The 21683-nt window shown below is 45.0% G+C and overlaps 1 protein-coding gene across 2 annotated transcripts in view; it reads left to right on the top strand.

The window, feature by feature from the left end:
* Positions 1 to 20000, top strand: part of LOC139562570 (semaphorin-4G-like) — a 38994-nt gene extending 18994 nt beyond the window's left edge. The window contains exons 8-16 of one of the 2 annotated variants that reach the window (XR_011672408.1): positions 191 to 345; positions 1377 to 1552; positions 5648 to 5792; positions 8724 to 8946; positions 9139 to 9254; positions 9440 to 9594; positions 10567 to 10616; positions 12015 to 14409; positions 18529 to 20000. Coding sequence is in view for 1 of the 2 variants with exons in the window: in XM_071380345.1 (XP_071236446.1) it covers positions 191 to 345; positions 1377 to 1552; positions 5648 to 5792; positions 8724 to 8946; positions 9139 to 9254; positions 9440 to 9594; positions 10567 to 10616; positions 12015 to 13153 (2159 nt within the window). In the remaining variant the exon portion in view is untranslated. Of the gene's footprint in view, positions 1 to 190; positions 346 to 1376; positions 1553 to 5647; positions 5793 to 8723; positions 8947 to 9138; positions 9255 to 9439; positions 9595 to 10566; positions 10617 to 12014; positions 16351 to 18528 lie in introns of those variants that run through there. The other variant, XM_071380345.1, reaches the window with a different exon arrangement.
* Positions 20001 to 21683: the final 1683 nt, after the last annotated feature.

Raw genomic sequence — 21683 nt, 5'->3', positions numbered from 1 at the left:
GTTCTTTGGCCAGTATGGTCCTTCCAATGTTAATTTTCCTGCTCAAGTCACCTGGTCTTCAAGTCACCTGGTCTTGACTATAGCAACGCCTTCTGTTCTGCCTCTTATTAAAGGGATATGTTGTATTTCCGTGAAAAGCAATGTTTTAGAGTCGATCATTCCTGACTCTGTTTGTTTCTGTGTTCCCCAGAGGCTGACTTTGTGGGCAGTGCCCTGGTGAGGGAGAGTGAGGGCAGTACTACCGGAGATGACGGTAAAATCTACTACTTCTTTACCGAGAAGAGCCAGGAGCAGACACCATACTACAGCCACATTAGAGTGCCACGGGTTGGACGAGTCTGTAAGGTGAGGAGAGGGTGAGGAGGGAGAGAGATGTGAAGGAGAAAGGGGAGAGGGGTGAGGGAGGGAGGGGTGAGGAGAGAGAGAAAGGGGTGAGGAGAGAGAGAGAGGTGAGGAGGGAGAGAGGAGTGAGGAGGGAGAGAGGGGTGAGGAGGGAGAGAGGGGTGAGGAGGGAGAGAGGGGTGAGGAGGGAGAGAGGGGTGAGGAGGGAGATAGAGGTGAGGAGGGAGAGAGGGGTGAGGGAGATAGAGCTGAAGGGAGAGAGGGAGAGGTGAGGAGGGAGAGAGGGGTGAGGGAGAGAGAGAGGGTTCAGGGAGAGAGAGGTGAAGGAAGAGAGGGTTGAGGAGGGAGAGAGAGGTGAAGGAAGAGAGGGGTGAGGGAGAGAGAGGTGAAGGAAGAGAGGAGTGAGGAGGGAGAGAGAGGTGAAGGAAGAGAGGGGTGAGGCTGGATGGGGTGAGAGTGGTGGGAATTGACTTACTGTAGCAGGGAGAACTTTTAAGAACAGAACAAAAAGTGATATATTTGTTGAGGACACGTATCAAAGGATCTGATAGCACCCGGTCACCATATCTGATTCTATTGAGCTGTGTGTGTGTGTGTGTGAGTGCGTGCGTGTGTGCGTGCGTGCGCACGCTTCTCAGCAGCAGATAACGCTCTCAACCACAGAGGGAAGACGAGTGTCTATCACCACTCTCAACAGGGTTGCTAATGAGCTGTCACAGGGCAATGGTGTTGCTAGGCACATTCCCATAGCTATCCTCTCGTCTCACATCTTCACAGAGCTGCAGAGTAAGAAATGAAACAACCTTGGAGACATGATAATCTCCCTTGACCTCCTTTAAATTGTGCCCAAGAAAGGCATGTTGTCCAGACTCAGTTTGTTGTCCATGTCGCAGCGCTAACTTTAATTCTCCTCCTCTTTGTCCATTTTCTTCATCCTCATCTTCTCCCCTGTTCTATCATCCTCCTCTTCATAACCTACTCTCCCTCTTCCTACTCCCCTCCCATCATCCTCCCCTCTTCTCCCTCTCTCGTAGGGAGATAGAGGAGGTCTGTTGACCCTCCAGAAGAGGTGGACATCATTCCTAAAGGCCACACTGGTGTGTTCGCTGCCAGAATACAACTTACACTTCAACGTGTTGAGGAGTATTTACACGCTGCCGGGACACACACCTCACGACACACTCTTCTACGGCGTCTTCGGTCCCGAGTGGTGAGTAATAGTAGTGGTAGTAGTACTAGAACTTTATATTGAGAGGAGAGGAGAGGGCTATTTTAATGAATCTTGTGTGTGTGTGTGTGTGTGTGTGTGTGTGTGTGTGTGTGTGTGTGTGTGTGTGTGTGTGTGTGTGTGTGTGTGTGTGTGTGTGTGTGTGTGTGTGTGTGTGTGTGTGTGTGTGTGTGTGTGTGTGTGTGTGTGTGTGTGTGTGTGTGTGTGTGTGTGTGTGTGTGTGGCGCTTGCAACACCAAGGATTGTGAGTTTGATTCCTGCTGGGGCCATCCATACGAAAAGTGTATGCACGCACGACTGTAGGACGCTTTGGATAAAAGTGTCTGCTCAATAAAATATTTGAAGGGGAAAATAGTGGTAGAAACAGACAGACAGGGAGAGAGAGAAGCGAGAGAGAAGAGATAGGATGTGTTAGCTGGGTCCAAGGGAAAGGTGTGACAAATGCAGAGATGGATGGAGAGAGATAGAAAGAGAAACAATCTGCAAGGGAAGAGAGGGGTATGAGGAAAAAGGAGGAAGTGGGGGACAGGAGAGAGATCAAGACAGAGAGGGAGGGAGAATCTGCCCAGATTTGTAGTTACAGTGCAAAGTATTCAGATCCCTTGACTTTTTCCACATTTTGTTACGTTACAGCCCTATACTAAAATGGATTTAAAAAAAAATTTTTAAATCTATTACTTGACAGATCATACATGTAACGTTAGCTAGCAAACCAGCCAGCCAGCTAACGTGAGCTAACTAACAGTACGCTTTAACTTGCATTGAAATGAAAATTACTTTCTGACTAAATTAGAAACGTTTAATATCTTGCTAGACTCTCTTACCCGTCCGTATACACGGATAGACGCTTCTCCCTCTCTGTCACGGATGCCATGGTTGCCCTTAGTTTGAAGATGTTATCTGGAGACAGGTGTTTTTGCAGTTATTTGTGATATCTTTCAAAAAAGCAACATTAGAAAGGATTACCTACGTGCTAAATGGACGACCAATCCAAAGTCATCTCTCGGCATGTCCCTCCCACTCATTATCTCAGCCAATCATGTCCAGCGGGAAGGTTCCTGTCTTTTTGTATTCATATTTGCAGATGGCATTCAAGTTTGCTATTAAGGCACACAAGTTCACATGTACTAGAAGGCATTTCTGCCCAAAAACGCATTTTTATATAAACAATAAACGTTCAAATGACTCTCCTGTGTGTAGAGTCATTTGTCGCTAGAGTCATCACTGTTGCTGGAGGCTCCGGACTAACGGCCTTCGTTGGAGGCCTCATGCCATAACTCCTCACTGGAGGTTTCGTGCCATGGATCCTCACTGGAGGCTTCGTGCCCTGGATCATCACTGGAGGCTTCGTGCCATGGATCATCACTGGAGGCTTCGTGCCATGGATCATCACTGGAGTGGAGAGACACACAGGAGGCCTGGCTCTTATCACAGGCACAGGACTCACCAGGCTGGGGAGACATGCAGGAGGCCTCTTCCTTAGCCGAGGAACCGGATACACTGGGCCGTGGAGGCGCACTGGCGGTCTCTAGTGCAGAGCTAGCACCACTCGTCCTGGCTGGATCCCCTCTGTAGCCCGGCAAGTGCGGGGAGTTGGAACAGGCCGCACTGGGCTGTGCTGGGGAACCGGGGACACCGTGCGTAGGGCTGGTGCAGTATAACCCGGGCCGAGGAGACGCACTGGAAGCCAGATGCGCTGAGCCGGCATCATCCCTCCTGGCTCGATGCCCACTCTAGCCCGGCCGATGCGAGGAGCTGCGATGTAGCGCACTGGGCTATGAGTGCGCACTGGGGACATCGTGCGCTTATCCTCATAGCACGGTGCCTGCCCGGTCACTCTCTCGCCACGGTAAGCACGGGGAGTTGGCTCAGGTCTCCTACCTGACTCCACCAATCTCCTCGTGTGCCCCCCCCCCCAATTCTGGGGCTGCCTCTCGTGCACTTTACCTCGCGCCAACTCCTCATAGCGTCGCCGCTCCGCCTTAGCTGCCTCCAGCTCCTCTTTCGGACGGCGATACTCTCCCGGCTGTGCCCATGGTCCTTTGCCGTCCAAGATTTCCTCCCATGTCCAGGAGTCCATTCCACCACGCTGCTTGGTCCTTTGGTGGTGGGTGGTTCTGTAACGACTGTTGGTGGAGGAAGGTGATGACCAAGGTGCAGCGTGGTAAGTGTCCATCGGAATACTAAGACAAAGACAAAATAACAAAAATAGACCAACACGAAACAGTTCTGTCTGGTGCAGACACAGAGACAGAAAACAACTACCCACAAACACAGGTGGGAACAGGCTACCTAAGTATGGTTCTCAATCAGAGACAACGATAGACAGCTGCCTCTGATTGAGAACCACACACGGCCAAACACAGAGAAATAGACAACATAGAACCTCAGACATAGAATGCCCACCCCAACTCACGCCCTGACCAACCAAAATAGAGACATAAAAAGGATCTCCAAGGTCAGGGCGTATCACTGTGATATAGTTACGTGCGACATATGCATAGTTTCCTGAGTCACATTTGGTGTTTTGTTGATGTTGGTGGAAAACGCTGTGTCAGGCGTCGCTCCTGAATCTTCCATAAATGTTTAGTTGGGTTGAGACCCCTCTTTCAAAGTCACTGAGATCTCTCCTTCTAGCCATGGTAGCCAAAATAATGGGCAACTGTGCATTTTTATACATGATCTTAAGCATTCTGGGATTTTTATTGCTTAATTAACTCAGGAACCACACCTGTATGGAAGCACCTGCTTTCAATATACATTGTATCCCTCATTTACTCCAGTGTTTCCTTTATTTTGGTAGTTACCTGTAGTAGCTCAGCTCTGGTCACCAACTCTCCCTCCCCCTCTCTATTTTTTCCATTCCCTCAAGGGGCCCCATTCCTTCTTTTGTTTACCTCTCCTGCTATTCTCTCCCACTCATACCTTCTCTTGTCCTTCACGCCTACACTCTTCTCACTCTCCTCTCTCTCTCTCTCCACCTCTCTCTCCCACTCTCCTCCTCTCTCTCTCTCTCCACCTCTCTCTCTCTCACTCTCTTTCTCTCCACCTCTCTCTCATTCTCCCTCCCTCTCTCCACCTCTTTCTCTCCACCTCTCTCTCGCTCCTCCTCTCTCTCTCGCTCCCTCCATTTTTACTTGTCAGAGGATATGTACAACTTCTCTTAATTAGCTTTGAACATTTCTCTTTGTCACCCACACCCCCTGCTCTCTCTCTCTCCTCTCTCTCTCTCTCGCTCCTTCTCTCTCTCCTTTGCTCTCTTTCCCTCTCTCTCTGCTCCCTCTCTCCTCTCACCTGTCTCTCTCTCACACTCCCCTCTCTCTACCTCTCTTTCTCTTCTCTCTCTCTCGCGCCTCTCTCTCGCCTCTCTCTCCTCTCTCTCCTCCTCTCTATCTCTCTCTCCCTTTTTCTCTCACTCTCCCCTCACTCTCCCCTCTCTCTCTCCTCCTCTCTCTCCTCCTCTCTCTCTCATTCGTTTCAACTCTGCTACATGAGTCGCTGATCTATTTTATCTGTCGCTATGGTAACATTTAAGGTTTACTGCTGCTGTTCTGGCTGACGTGCGTGTGTGCGTGCATGCGTGCGAGACCCAGGTCAATGAATAAATCCAGATGGACAGAGAGGTGTTTTATATTGTATCAGTGTGACGTGTTGTTCTCTTCTCTTGAGTTCTGTAGTGTTTACAGACCATGTCCCTGGAGAAAACTAGCTAGGTACTCTCCTGGATGGGAACCGTCACTGTTACCTCTTCACCAGACCTGGGTTCAAATAGCATTAGTTTTCTCTCCAATATTTTAGGTTTTCTTGATTTAGTGACTTAGACCAAAAAGTGAAAACCCATTGTTTTTATGTGGGGTATCCTAAACCGTTTAAGGCAGTGTAACTGTTAATCATATCAACATCTTTGTGTGTGTGTGTGTGTGTGTGTGTGTGTGTGTGTGTGTGTGTGTGTGTGTGTGTGTGTGTGTGTGTGTGTGTGTGTGTGTGTGTGTGTGTGTGTGTGTGTGTGTGTGTGTGTGTGTGTGTGTGTGTGTGTGTGTGTGTGTGTGTGTGTGTGTGTGTGTGTGTGTACTATAGGAAGAACGTGAAGATATCAGCAGTGTGCCGGTTCTCTCTGTCTGAGGTCCAACGGGTCTTTGACGGGCCCTACATGGAGAATCAGGACTCTGGAGCCAAGTGGAGCGAGTACACTGGAAAGGTCCCTGACCCACGACCTGGATCAGTGAGTATCACACACACACACACACACACACACACACACACACACACTTGGTCTTTTGCTGTCCAAGCGGACTCCTGTATAACAGGCCCAGTCAGTTCTTCTGAGTTGCTGATTTAAAGTTTCCCCTAATCTCTCTATCCCATTTATCCTCAGCATCCCAACATCCAATATATTGAGTCTGAGAGAGGGAGGGAGAGAGAGGGAGAGATGAAGAGAGAGGAAGAGAGAGGAAGAGAGAGAGATTTATAAAAGCAGAGTGAAAAACAGAGGTAAACTGGGAAGGAGAGATGGAAAGAGATTATACAACTGCAGCTTCTTGGATTAGGATCAAATGGAACGAGCTTATGTCATTGAAAGCCATTTCCATGGTGATTATCGCCGGGCCAAGACTTGGCAACGGTTATGATGACTTATTATGGGCTACAAAGCCGTGACTTCATTAAGGAGAGGAGTCGTGATCTGCAGTAGTGTTGTTTCAACATTGAAAAGCTTTATTCCCACTCTCCGGGTGTAGCTGTAAAATGAGGTAGAGAGGACGTGACGGTTCGGTTCCTAACTGTAGTGACAGTGTCAATGCATCTTATCAGAGTTGGGAAAGTAATCTCACAGAGGACAAAGTTAGAGAAGTTGTAGCCTTAGTCAGGTGGAGAGAGATAAGCAGCCTACACGGATACACACACTGAATTCAACTCATAGTGGCCTACTATAAACTATGAACTATAAACTCAATGTGGGTTTGCCTTGTATACTGTAAAATCTGAACTCACCTGCTATACTGTAAGGGAGGGCCATATCGCCCACTCATCTCTCTCTATCTATCCATCTATCCATCCGTCCACCCACCCATAATATATAATATAATGATAAAATATATACTGAGCCTTCAGAAAGTATTTAAGCAATGCCACTTAATACTATGTTTACATACCCTACATTACCCATCTCATATGTATATATACTGTACTCTATATCATCTACTGCATCTTGCCATCTTTATGCAATACATGTACCACTAGCCACTTTAAACTATGCCACTTTATGTTTACATACCCTACAGTACTCATCTCATACGTATATACCGTACTCTATACCATCTACTGCATCTGCCATGCCGTTCTGTACCACCACTCATTCATATATCTTTATGTACATATTCTTTATCCCTTTACACTTGTGTGTGTGTGTAAGGTAGTAGTGTGGAATTGTTAGGTTAGATTACTGTTGGTTATTACTGCATTGTCGGAACTAGAAGCACAAGCATTTCGCTACACTCGCATTAACATCTGCTAACCATGTGTATGTGACTAATAAAATTTGATTTGATTTGATTTGATTTGTATTCACCCCCCCTTTACTTATTCTTTACCATTCGGACATCAGATTTGCCACCAATTTGCCACCTCCTTAGGACACATCACTGCACTCTATACTCCTCTGTAAACTGGTCATCTCTGTATACCCGTTGCAAGACCCACTGGTTGATGCTTATTTATAAAACCCTCTTAGGCCTCACTCCCCCCTATCTGAGATATCTACTGCAGCCCTCATCCTCCACATACAACAACCGTTCTGCCAGTCACATTCTGTTAAAGGTCCCCAAAGCACACACATCCCTTTCCAGTTCTCTGTAGCTAGCGACTGGAACGAGCTGCAACAAACACTCAAACTGGACAGTTTAATCTCAATTTCTTCATTCAACGACTCAATCATGGACACTTACTGACAGTTGTGGCTGCTTTGCATGATGTATTGTTTTTTCTACCTTCTTGCCCTTTGTGCTGTTGTCTGTGCCCAATGTTTGTACCCTGTTTTGTGCTGATACCATGTTGTGCTGCTGCCATGTTGTGTTGCTACCATGTTGTTGTCATGTTGTGTTGCTACCATGCTGTGTTGTCATGTGTTGCTACCATGCTGTGTTGTCATGTGTTGCTGCCTTGCTATGTTCTGTCTTAGGTCTATGTAGTGTTGTTTCTCTTGTTGTGATGTGTGTTTTGTTCTATATTTATATTTTTATTTATTTTTAATCCCAGCCCCTGTCCCCGCAGGAAGCCTTTTGCCTTTTGGTAGGTCGACATTGTAAATAAGAATTTGTTCTTAACTGACTTAGTTAAATAAAAAAATAAGAAAACATTATGTTGTTTTACAGCCTGAATTCAACGTGGATTAAATGTATGTTTTTTGTCACCCATCTACACACAATACCCCATAATTACAAAGTGAACGCATGTTTTTAGACATTTTTGCAGATTCTTTTGAAAAGAAAACAAATACGTACATATATAATTTACATAAGTATTCACACCCCTGAGCCAATATATGTTAGAATCACCTTTGGCAGTGCTTACAGTGGTTACAGCAGAGTCCTTCTAGGTAAGTCTCTAAGGGCTTTGTTCACCTGGATTGTGCAATATTTGCCCTGTAAAGTTGGTTGTTGATCATTGCTAGACAGACATTTCCAAGTCTTGCCATAGATTTTCACGCCGATTTAAGTCTAAAACTTTAACTGAGCTACTCAGGAACATTCAATGTTGTCTTGGTAAGCAATTGCAGTGTATATTTGGACTTGTGTTTTAGGCTATTGCCCTGCTGAAAGGTGAATTTGTCTCCCAGTGTCTGTTGGAAAGCAGACTGAACCATGTTTTCCTCTAGGATTTGCCTGTGCTTAGCTCTATTCTGTTTTCTTTTTATCCTAAAAATCTCACTAGTCCTTGCCAATGATAAGCATACCCAGAACATGATGCAGCCACCACCATGCTTGAAAATATGAAGAGTGGTACTCAGTGATGTGTTGTGTTGGATTTGCACCAAACATAACTCGTTGTATTCAGGACATTAAGTTAATTTCTTTGCCACATCTTTTGCAGTTTTACTTTAGTGCCTTATTTCAAACAGGATGAATCCTTCTCACCCCCTCTTCCCTCATGTCTCCAGTGTATTACAGACCAGTTGAGATCCAGAGGTATAAACTTCTCCACCTCCCTGCCAGACGACGTGTTGAACTTTGTGAGGAGACACCCTCTGATGTCCCAGCAGGTCATGTCTACAGAGCAGCGCCCCCTGTTGTTCAGGAGGACAACAGACTACACCCAGCTGGTGGCTCACAGGGTGGAGGGGCTGGACAGGCAGAACTACCATTTACTGTTCATGGGCACAGGTTGGTGTAGGGGGTTATGGGGGGGGGGGGGTGTCTCGGAGGGTGGCTGTACATGCGTTAAGCTGTGTGTTTACATGCATGGGATTTGTTTTTGTCATCCCAGTAAAGTATTGGAACAGACTTCAAGCCACATGTACATCCCATTGTATGTGTGTGTGTGTGTTGTGACCCTGTATCTGTCTCCTGTTTCAGACGATGGCTGGCTGCACAGAGCTGTAGAGGTCAAGGGTCATCTACACATTATAGAGGAGCTACAGCTGTTTGACCAACCACAGCGTGTGGATAGCCTGGTTATTTCACATACACAGGTACACACTCACAAACGGACATGCAGGCACATGCACGGACTCTCTCTCTCTGTCTCTCTGTCTCTCTTTCTGTCTCTCACAAACAATAATATCAAGGTTTGTTTTGTTTAGTGATCTTCTAATTCAAGGATATTTTCAATAACACAGGCCTCAACATACCCTCCCTCCCTCCCTCCATCCTCTAGATGAGTGTGTATGTAGGTTCTCCCTCTGGTGTGGTCCAGCTACCTCTCTCCACCTGCAATAGGTACAATTCCTGTTACGACTGTATCTTCTCCCGGGACCCTTACTGTGGCTGGGATGGACAGGACTGTTTGGATATCACAGCACAGATTGACAGGTGAGAGTGTGGGTGGGTGGGGGGGTTTAATGCACTGGGTGTGGTGGGGGGAACGGGGTAATGCAGTGTGTTTGCGAGTGGGGGGTAATGCAGTATGTGTGGGAGGTAGTGCAGTGTGGAGGATAATGCAGTGGGTGTGGGGAGGGGTAATGCAGTGGGTTTGTGTGTGGGGTAATGCAGCACGTGTGTGTAGGGTAATGCATCATGTGTGGGGGTAATGCAGTGTGCTTGTGTGCTGGGGGTAATGTAGCATGTGTGTGTGGGGTAATGCAGCATGTGTGTAGGGGGTAATGCAGCATGTGTGGGGGTAATGCAGTGTGCTTGTGTGCTGGGGGTAATGCAGCATGTGTGTGTGGGGTAATGCAGCATGTGTGTGTGGGGTAATGCAGCATGTGTGGGGGGCAATGCAGCGTGTTTGTGTGCGGGGGTTAATGTAGCATGTGTGTGTGGGGTTATGCAGCATGTGTGGGGGTAATGCAGTGTGCTTGTGTGCTGGGGGTAATGCAGCATGTGTGTGTGGGGTAATGCAGCATGTGTATGTGGGGTAATGCAGCATGTGTGGGGGGCAATGCAGCGTGTTTGTATGCGGGGGTTAATGTAGCATGTGTGTGTGGGGTTATGCAGCATGTGTGTGGGGTAATGCAGTGTGTGGGGGATAATGCAGCGGGGGAGCAATGCAGTGAGGGGTAATGCATTGTGTGGGGGGTAATTAAGTATGCGTGGGGCGGTAATCCAGTGTGGGGGGGTGATGCAGTGTGTGTTGGGGTAATGCAGTGTGTGGGGGGGTAATGCAGTGTGTGTGTGTGTGTGTGTGTGTGTGTGTGTGTGTGTGTGTGTGTGTGTGTGTGTGTGTGTGTGTGTGTGTGTGTGTGTGTGTGTGTGTGTGTGTGTGTGTGTGTGTGTGTGTGTGTGTGTGTGTGTGTGTGTGTGCGCAATTGATGACAGGCTAACAGTGTCTCCTCCTCTCCTCAGGTCTAACCTGACCCAGGACGTCCTGTATGGGAACAGAGGATGTGACAACGGTACACAGACAGACCCACAGACAGACCCACAGACAGACAGACAGACAGACAGAGACACAGACAGACAGACAGACAGTAATGATAGGAGTTGCGTTAGGACCAGACACTGGTCTCACTATAGTAGTAATAACACATGGATTTTATATGGTTAGCAAAGATTACATTGTTTAGTCAAGTCCTTCCCACCTTGAAGATAAAGTAGAATGGTTTCAAGGTGATTCTGCAGACTGAATGATGAAAGGAAATCTAAAGTTAGAATATGCAGAAATACCATCAAATTGTTAGAATAAATATTTAGAGGTTGATTATGCAGCATCCTCATTTCCATAGCATCTATAATCAAATGTACTTTACATTATACTTCACATACTAAGAAGTTAGAAAATACTTTTTAGCATTTATTTTCTTATGGGAGAATGTAACATATTGGGTTTTTTATGCACCAATGATTTTAGAGTCATATATGCAGTTTGGGACCCAATATTTGCATCGCGAAAAACATCACCAAAATACAATCAGGAAACATGTTTTATGCTATATTGATAATAGATGTAGCAATTACAGTATATGACAAGGTATCAACATTTCCACCTCTTTCATTGTCAATAATTACATTTTGCCCATATTCTTGATTAAGTATGTTAATAAACTCACTTGTTTGAGACCTTAAAATTAACCAACAAAGTGCTGCTAACAGCTTTATATTGAAGATACTGTGATTGAAGAAAAACCTTTCAGAGTTGAAATGATATGAAAAGATCTCATTTCATTATCATCATAGGGCAGCGCACAATTGGCCCAGCGTCGTCCGGGTTTGGCCGGGGTAGGTTGTCATTGTAAATAAGAATTAGTTCTTAATTGACTTGCCTAGTTAACTAAAGGTTAAATAAAAATAAATAAATACAAATAATGTCTATACACTGTCTACCTGGTTTAAGTCGTTGAAGTTCAGACTGGAGTATTTTTTTTTTACTCAGACACCCGCGACCCACACAAAACCGCACGTCACGACCCACCAGTTGAGAATCGCTGGTCTAGGGGCCTTTAGTGTCTGTTCTGAGGTCTATAACAGTATATCAGTCTTATTAACTGTTCTGAGGTCTGTAACAGTATATCAGTCTTATTAACTGTTCTGAGGTCTATAACAGTATATCAGTCTTATTAACTGTTCTGAGGTCTATAACAGTATATCAGTCTTATTAACTGTTCTGGGGTTTATAACAGTATATCAGTCTTATTAACTGTTCTGGGGTCTATAACAGTATATCAGTCTTATTAACTGTTCTGGGGTCTATAACAGTATATCAGTCTTATTAACTGTTCTGAGGTCCATTACAGTATATCACAGTCTTATTGTGGCAAGATATTCATTTTGTATGTGGGTTGCCATTCTTTCAGAGCCGATCCAGCACCGGAGCCGGTCTGTAATGGTGGGAGATGACGTGCTGCTCCAGTGTGAAATTAGCTCCAATCTGGCAACCCCAGTGTGGACTCTAGACGGGTCAGAGCTGCAGGGCTACGGCCTGGACTCTGGCTTCAGGGTGGGCACCGATGGCCTCCTGGTCATCGAGTCCCAACCAGAGCAGAGCGGCGAGTACACCTGCCACGCCCTCGAGAACGGCGTCCGGGTTGCTGTGGTTAAGTTCTCTGTGACGGTACGTCTAGACATGCCACACCCCCATCCCCCACCCGTCGACCCATCCCAAGACCATCCCTACTACCCACCTCCTCCACCCCTCACCCCACTCTTCCACCCCTCGCCCCCCTCCTCTGAGAGTCCCCTGCCACCCTCTGCCTCAGCCCCTCTCCCCCCCACCTCAGAGCTGTCACCCTCTGCCCCGGCCCCTCTCCCCCCCACCTCGGAGCTGCTCTCCCCCAGGAGCATGGAGGCTATGTACCTGTCTCTGATCACCATCCTAGGAGGTCTGTGTCTGGTTCTCACCGTGGTCCTCCTCTACCTGGGCTTCTGTCTGCGGGGCAGCCACAGGGGGAAGTACAATCTCCGCGCTGCCGCCGCCGCAGCCGCCTCTGCCAATCACACGGACAGGAAGAGGAAACACAGGAAGCAGCAGCAGAAACACCACAGTAGCGCCACCCACCTGGATCTCAAGACCATCTCCAGCCACTGTAATGGGAACGGGATCTGTAACGGTAACGGCGTCTCCAAACAACCGGGGAACGGTGACACGCACAAAGGGAGCTTCCTCCAGATCGTCCCGAGAGAGGGCCAGTCGTCCCCCAACAAGGACCCCCCTCCCCCTGCCCCTCCTCTCCCCCCCCTGCCCCCTCAGACCCCCCACACCCCCCTCAACCAATCAGAGTGTGACTTGCAAGACTTCCCCAGCCCCAACGGCCTATCGGCGACGTTACCCAGCGTCTTGCGGAGGATGCATGGTAACAGCTACATGTTGTTAAGACAGAGTGAGGCGGAGAGCAGCTCCCCTCTCTGCCGCTCCTTCACTGAGGAACTCAACACGATCCTGGAGAAGAGGAAGCACACGCAGCTGCTGCCAAAACCGAATGAGAGCTCTCTGTAGTAGAGGGAACACCTCTCTGTGTCAGGGCGGTAGCTCCCCCTGTGGTGGGAGGACTGAACTGGACCCATTAATATTGTCCATTTAGCAGACGCTTTTATCCAAAGCGACGTACATCAGTGAGTGGCCATTGGTGGCCCAAAACAGAGTGCAGTAGCGATCTTTTGTGGATGACCCATGCTGCTCACAGAGTAGAATGTTTTTAAACTAGCCTGGACTGAATTATGAGAGAAGGAGATATCCTGCTTACGTTTTTTGGACGTAAAAAAGGGACACACGTCTGATTGAAGTATCAACTGTGTTTCAAAATAAACTATTTCTGCACACTATTCGGCCCCCCTATCGCTATCCCCTGTTTGACACCAAAAGCCATGGGTTACAGTGACTACATACATAAGAGAGACAGAGAGAACCTACCCCAGCTCAGCAAAGCTCAGCAGGCTAGACTTAACCCAGCTCCAGTCAATACACCTCCGTCTGGATCAATAAAAGATGAGGCCTGGAAGGGGTGATTCAAGGGGCAGGCCTCAAATCTCAGCCCCAGATTAAAGGCTCCTCGCTGGGCAGGACACGGGGGGCGGGGACCCTGGATGTCTCAACACAGCCCATGATAACAAGGAAGAAGAGGAGGAAGAAGAAGAGGCTCATGGGAATATGAGTTCTTGTGAAGTGTGACAATGACTTGACTTGTGTTTTTAAATGGAGGCAGCTGTCCAAAGGAGAGACCAGACGTGTTTTAAGACGTTGTGCTCTACACCTTTTTAGCTGGTTTCTTATTGGACATTGAGGGCAAAATGTGTTTTTATTCTTAGAAGTTTGTAAATTATGTGAATATTGATTACAATGGTAACACAAAATGTAATAACCAAATTCGAGTAATATTATTAACACATATCAACTCTTAACCCCAGACAGAGAGAGTAATCCAATGAAAATACCCTCTGTACATTATTTTTTGTGTAATAGGAAATTGGACAGTATTAATCGTTTTGATGAAATGTAAATGCCGTTTCCTTCAGACATTCCCTGGTTATTATGTACTCAACTCAACGGACACTACAAACACATCAGGACTATGAGAGATTCAACCCCATCTGAGTAGGAGCCAATGGATTACCAGAATCCATACACTGCTGTCTCTCTCTCTCTCCTATCCAACCCCAACCTAATGGGTCTGAACTATGGTTGGAAAATAGGTCTGAACTCTACCACGACATCACAGCTCGGCCACAGAGGACCAGACATCATGTACACCTGAGGTAACCAGGCTAAGTTTTGTTTTCTGGCAGTTGGTTGGTTCTACAGACAGGCGGACAGGCAGACAGACAGGCAGACAGACAGATATCGTGGCCAGATAGTGACGTCCAGGGGAACTCTGTCAAGTATGTTTTCCTCTTTTCTTTGAGTGTTGGTTGTGAGGAGTAGAGTAGAGTAAAGTAGAGAGGGTAGAGTAGAGTAGAGAGGGTAGAGTAGAGTAAAGTAGAGAGGGTAGAGTAGAGTAGAGAGGGTAGAGTAGAGTAGAGTAGAGAGGATAGGGTAGAGTAGAGGGGGTAGATTTCAGTGAAGCAGAATTAAAACATCAAAAGGCTGTAGGTACAGGGAACGGAGAGGAGATGAGACTAATGTACACCATTCTCTGAATCTGATGCTCTTTCTCCATTTCTCTCTCTTTCTCACTCTGCCTTCTTTTCTCATAATTACACATTTTATTTTTCTGCATCTTTTCTTCCTCCTCCCTCGTCTCCTGCCTTCCTCATCTCTTGTCCTGCCTCCCTGCTCTCTCCTCCCTCATCTTGTGTCCTGCCTCCTTCCTCCCTCTCCCTCATCTTGTGTCCTTCCTCCCTCATCTTGTGTCCTGCCTCCTTCCTCCCTCTCCCTCATCTTGTGTCCTTCCTCCACCATCTCGTGTCCTGCCTCCTTCCTCCCTCTCCCTCATCTCTTGTCTTTCCTCCCCTTGCGTTCACTAGCTATGTTTCCATGAACTTGTCGACATTTAGAAAGTTGGCATAGAAAATAGATGTGATAATTGCCTGCTAAGGTGAATTTCCATTGAACTATTTTGTGTGGATAAAAGCAGCTAGACGTAATGACGTCACAGCGAAAAAAACGAGTGTTGAAAAAAAATGCAGTGGTTGAAGTGTTTCCATTACCCATTTAGGTCAATTGTGCATTAATACATTGGCCACAGCCTGTATGCCATCCCACCTACACTATATACAAAAGTATGTGGACACCCCTTCAAAATAGTGGATTCAGCTATGTCAGCCACACCTGTTGCTGACAGGTGTATAAAATCGAGTACACAGCCATGCAATCTCCATAGACAAACAGTGGCAGTAGAATGGCCTTACTGAAGAGCTCAGTGACTTCCAACGTGGCACAGTCATAGGACATTTCATAGTTTTGACATCTTCACTATTATTCTACAACATAGAAAATAGTAAAAATGAAGAAAAACCCTTTGATGAGTAGGAGTGTCCAAACTTTTGACTGGTACTGTACATACAGTCACAGTGGGGATGACGTCGTTGATGCGCTCATTGATGAAGCCAGTGACTGAGGTGTTATACTACTCAAGGCCATTGGATGAATCCCGGAACATATTCCAGTCTGTGCTAGCAAAACAGTCCTGTAGCGTAGCATCCGCGTCATCTGACCACCTCCGTATTGAGCGAGTCACTGGTAATTCCTGTTTTAGTTTTAGCTTGTAAGCAGGAATCAGGAGGACAGAATTATGGTCAGATTTGCCAAATGGAGGGTGAGGGAGAGCTTTGTATGCGTCTCTGTGTGTGGAGTAAAGGCAGTCTATTTGTTTTCCTCTGTTTGCACATGTGACATGCTGGTAGAAAATTTGGGCCTGGTGTCACGACTTCCGCCAAAGTTGGTCCCTCTCCTTGTTTGGGCAGTGTTCGGCGGTCGACGTCACCGAACTTCTAGCCATCGCTGATCCATTTCTCATTTTCCATTGGTTTTGTCTTGTCTTCCACCACACCTGGTTTCAATCCCATCAATTACATGTTGTGTATTTAACCCTCTGTTTCCCCTCATGTCTTTGTCGGTGATTGTTGTATGTTTTGTGCAAGTCATGTTCTGGTGTCATGTTCTGGTGTGGGACGGGTTTTGTACCCTTGTATGTTATTTTTGTATATATTGGTTTTCTGAGTTTTTCAGCATTTATTAAACTGCTCCGTTTATACCAAGTTCACTCTCCTGCGCCTGACTTCCCTGCCACCAGCACGCACTCAATACACCTGGTCTTGAGTATGCAGTATATCCTTCGTGTCTGACTCAATAAAAGTAAAAATCTTTGTCTAGTTCAAGGTGAGTAATCGCTTCTGATGTCCAGAAGCTCCTTTCGGTCATAAGAGACGGTAGCAGCACCATTATGTACAAAATAAGTTACAAACAATGCGAAAAAACTAACAAAATAGCACAGTTGGTTAAAAAGGCAGCCATACCCTCCAGCGCCATTCTTAACATACTAAAGAACGGTCGCTAAGTGCATTGTTGGAGCAGGTGTCGATACTGATAGGATGGAATGAAAGGCAGCGCTGCGATCAGCTTTCTCCATTTAAATATTTCCTTTACATTATAGCTATTCCACAATACTGATGACGGATCAGCTCCTGGAGAGATATTATCACCTACGGCTGCAAATATTGAGGCGGCTTATTCTAATGCTTACCCAATAAAAATGCACAAAATCATAAATTTGTCACATTAGTGCGCACATGTAAGGTTGCACATCATGGCATATATGGAGACAAATTATAGACAGTAGCCTACAAGCAGCAAAATAGAACTCAATATTTATTTTTATTTTTATTTTTATTTTATTTCACCTTTATTTAACCAGGTAGGCAAATTGAGAACACGTTCTCATTTACAATTGCGACCTGGCCAAGATAAAGCAAAGCAGTTCGACACATACAACAACACATAGTTACACATGGAGTAAAACAAACATACAGTCAATAATACAGTGAAAAATAAGTCTATATACAATGTGAGCAAGTGAGGTGAAGGCAAACAAAATATATATATAAATAAATAAATAAATATAAAAAGGCCATGGTGGCGAAGTAAATACAATATAGCAAGTAAAAAAAATAATATATTTTTTTTAAATTTAAAAAAATAAACACTGGAATGGTTGGTTTGCAGTGGAAGAAAGTGTAAAGTAGAGATAGAAATAATGGGGTGCAAAGGAGCAAAATAAATAAATACAGTAGGTAAATATGATTGAAAACACCTGTAGCCTTTTTTTATGCATTCATCTCAGTTTTCATTTGAAGCATATTTTTATACGTTGCTTGTTTGTATCAATTGCAAAGACATTGGCAAATTAATATTTGTAGTCAACTTTTGTTCTGAAGTTATCAGCCTCACAGAGAAAACCGCTGGACTATTTAACGATGCTCCTACGAATGTTTAAACAATGAACTTAGCCTTAAGATGCTTTTGGTAAACCAGGCCCTGGACAGGTCTGTGATTTAGGTCTGTGATTTAGGTCTGTGATGTGGGCTGGAGAAGCAGTGAATTGAATGTTGCAGCAAATTCTAAAAGGCTATAGATGGTTGACCAAACCTCACCCCACTGGGCAAAAACTGGTTGAATCAATGTTGTTTCCACGTCATTTCATGTGATGACATTGAATCAACATGGAAAACAGTTTGGATTTGCAAAAAGGGAATTTCGTATTTTTTTCTTTGAACCTAAATTCAATCACATGTTCAGTTTTTTGTTGATTTCACATTAAATTCAGATTAATTGACAACTCAACCACATGTAAATCAAAAGTAGACGTTGGACTGATGTCTGTGGGACCATGGCTTTACTAGAGGAGATGAAGGAGAGACAAACCAACACAAGCCATTAGAGAAGCCTTCATTAAGCCCTATCCAGCTAGTCTCTAAATGTAGTGAGTGATGAGACAAGATTACAGTTAGTTATTTACTTAGGTAGGTAGGCTATACTCCCAAGGGGAACATGTTAAATGAGGGTTTGGGATTTACAAATGATTGGAGGATATGTTTGAAGAGCTACGGCCAGCTTTACACACACACACACACACACACACACACACACACACACACACACACACACACACACACACACACACACACACACACACACACACACACACACACACACACACACACACACACACACACACACACACACAGAGGGACAGCTCTGATGCTATCTATAGCACTGTGCTAGCGTTCATCTATTTTAGTTTTCTTACATTTTTTAAATCTCTTTATGCAAGTTATTTCTGTTTCCCATACCTACTGGTGACACATCAAAACAACACCAGGAAGTGAACACAGTGTAGATCTCTGTTTCTGACTCACTGATGGCTTGTTCTTCCACAGGCCTGAGAGATGCTGTCTAGTTTGGGGCCTGTCTGTTTGAAACAGATCTTGCTAACTTCAACTCCAGACATTCTCAGATATGGTGTGATGTCTGGTACCGTGACACTAATATCTTGCCCACCGGGAATAGCTTCAAAATGCCTGAATAACTTTGAAGAGTCACTGTTTGGAATCAAACAGTACCAGTGAAAGACCAATTATAATCCAGAGCGACTGAGGAAACAGTCAAATCATCCATTCTACAACAACCAGTATGCTCTATCCCATGTTAACCTGAGAACTGGATACCTCAGGAAGTAATATAGGCCAGGGTACAGTACAGCTACTCTCTGTAACTGGTATACTCCTGTGCGGTTCATCACAAGAGCAAACTGGGGAAAGGGATATTTAATGGTTCTGGTCTTCACATCAAACAACTCTGCCCTCTCTGTTGTCCTCTCTGTAAGGATGACAAACTATGACAAAATGGATGCTTACTATTCATGATCCCCATCCTAACTGTTGCCAGGTTTTAAATGAATGCACTATTAGTGCCACTATGTTCTTTTAAAGTCAAAAATAAATAAATGTATTGTAATTTTGTTCTATGTTGCTATTCTATTGCCAGTGTTGTTGTTTTGGTGCCATTTGTAAGAGGCATTGATGTGGGTGTCTAGTCCATTAGTGTTGCACTAGTAATCTAATAACACGGTAGAACAACAGGGGTCTCCAACTCTGGTCCTGGAGACCTACGCACGGTGCAGGATTTCTTCCAACCCGGCACTACCACAGGTGATCCAACTTATCATGGTCCAGAGTCAGACTGAAGACTGTGATCAATTGAGTGTGTTTAGTAGGTATGTTAGTGATTGGTTGGAGCAAAACCTTGCACATGCAGTCACTCTCCAGGGCCGAAGTTGGAGAACCTGTTGTTGAAGCATGGTATCTTAGCTAACAACATGATGAACAGAATACACCACCACAACCATAATGTGACAGATAAGACTCTTCGTCTGGCCCATTCATCTGGGTTTGCTTAGATAAAGTTCCCCACAGCTCGTTAAGCAACTTCCACAGCATTCATCATTCTGTCTTTCGTTCTCGCTCTCCCTATTGCTCGCTCTGTCTCTATCTCCGTCTCTCTCTCTCTCTCTCTGTCATATTATGAGAATTAAGTCCAATGCAGACACAAGATGTCATCCTGCTTTACTAACAGTTAAACATTGAGTAGCAGCTCACCAGTGGAGGCTGCTGAGGGGAGAGCGGCTCATAATAATGTCTGGAACAGAGCGAATGCAATGGCATCAAACACATGGAAATCATTTATTTGATGTTGTTGATACCTTTCCACTGATTCCGGTCCAGCCATTACTACACGCCCGTCCTCTCCAATTAAGGTGCCAGCAACCTCCTGTGTAGCTCACTGACTTCTGGTTCATTTAAATGTAATTTATCTGAGTTGAAATTCTAATAAACAATATGTTTCAAACTCTTCTGTGGTTTATCATTGCTTATAAATAACACTGTGCTCTGGTCAACCCATATCCATCTGTCTTAATATTGCAGTGTATCAGTTAATCAGTGAACCTCGAGGTAGTGAAGCATTAAGGAAGGAAGGAAGGGTGCATTTTCAGTATTGGAACATGGCCCTAGGTTTTACATCAGCCAGGCTCAACAAACCAGCCAGTTAACATTGACAAACACTCAGTATGAGAGAGGATTACATGAGTAAAGTATTGGAGGCCCAGGTCTCTAGAGAGTTGCCTGCCTGGGGTAGACAGACACTGACAGCTGTATAGAGAGTGATACTGAAGAGGCAGTCATCTGGGCCCGTTTCCTAGGAAACAACTTGGTTAGCATCCAGCCTCTACTCCCACAAATCACTGGCTACACAGTGACACAAACACACACACACGACCACAAACACACATAGTCTAGCTTGCAGGGCTGCTGTCTCAAGGTGGTTCTGTTTGTGTTTTTGAAACATAAACATCACGGTATAAAGCATTATAAATAACTGTGTGTCTTGTTTAGTGGACGTTTGGGGACTCAGTAAACAGTGTGTTTCTGTCACAGTTTAGTGTTCTAGAGACATTGTGTTTCTGTCACAGTTTACTGTTCTAGAGACACTGTGTTTCTGTCACAGTTTAGTGTTCTAGAGACACTGTTTCTGTCACAGTTTACTATTCTAGAGACATTGTGTTTGTCACAGTTTACTGTTCTAGAGACATTGTGTTTCGACAACATCCGGTGAAATTGCAGAGCGCGAAATTCAAAATAAATTATTAGAAATATTTAACTTTCATACAATCACAAGTGCAATACACAAAAATACAGCTTAACTTCTTGGTAATCCAACCACCGTGTCAGATTTCAAAAAGGCTTAACGGCGAAAGCAAACCATGCTATTATCTGAGGACAGCACCCCATCAAACAAACACATGACAATCATATTTCAACACGCCAGGCGCGTCACAAAACTCAGATATAACGATATAATTCATGCCTTACCTTTGAAGATCTTCTTCTGTTGGCACTCCAATATGTCCTATAAACATCACAAATGGTCCTTTTGTTCGATAAATTCCGTTGTTATATCCCCAAAATGTAAATTTATTTGGCGCATTTGATTCAGAAAAACACCGGTTCCAACTCGCCCAACATGACTACACATTATCTAATAAGTTACCTGTCATCTTGGTCCAAACATTTCAAACAACTTTCCTAATACAACTTTAGGTATTTTATACCGTAAATAATTGATAACATTTAAGACGGAATAAACCATGTTCAATAGCGGATAAAATGAAAGTGGAGCGAGCGATAGGTCGCGCGCCCCAAACACAACAGTTCACTATACTTCTTCATTACTCAAAAGAAAAACATCAACCAATTTCTAAAGACTGTTTACATCTAGTGGAAGCCCTAGGAACTGCAACCAGATCCCTCAGAAATCTAGATTCCCATAGAAATCTAATTGAAAACATGGTCACCTCAAAAGATTATTTTCCTGGATGGTTTGTCCTCAGAGTTCTGTTATACTCACATACATAATTTTAACAGTTTTAGAAACTTTAGAGTGTTTTCTATCCAAGTCTATCAATTATATGCATATCCTAGCTTCTGGGCCTGAGTAGCAGGCAGTTTACTTTGGGCACGCTTTTCATCCGGATGTG

Source organism: Salvelinus alpinus, chromosome 32, assembly GCF_045679555.1.
Source record: "Salvelinus alpinus chromosome 32, SLU_Salpinus.1, whole genome shotgun sequence".
Lineage (NCBI taxonomy): Eukaryota > Metazoa > Chordata > Actinopteri > Salmoniformes > Salmonidae > Salvelinus > Salvelinus alpinus.
The sequence above is the reverse complement of the archived record's forward strand: the minus strand, read 5'-3'. Positions and strand labels throughout refer to the sequence as shown.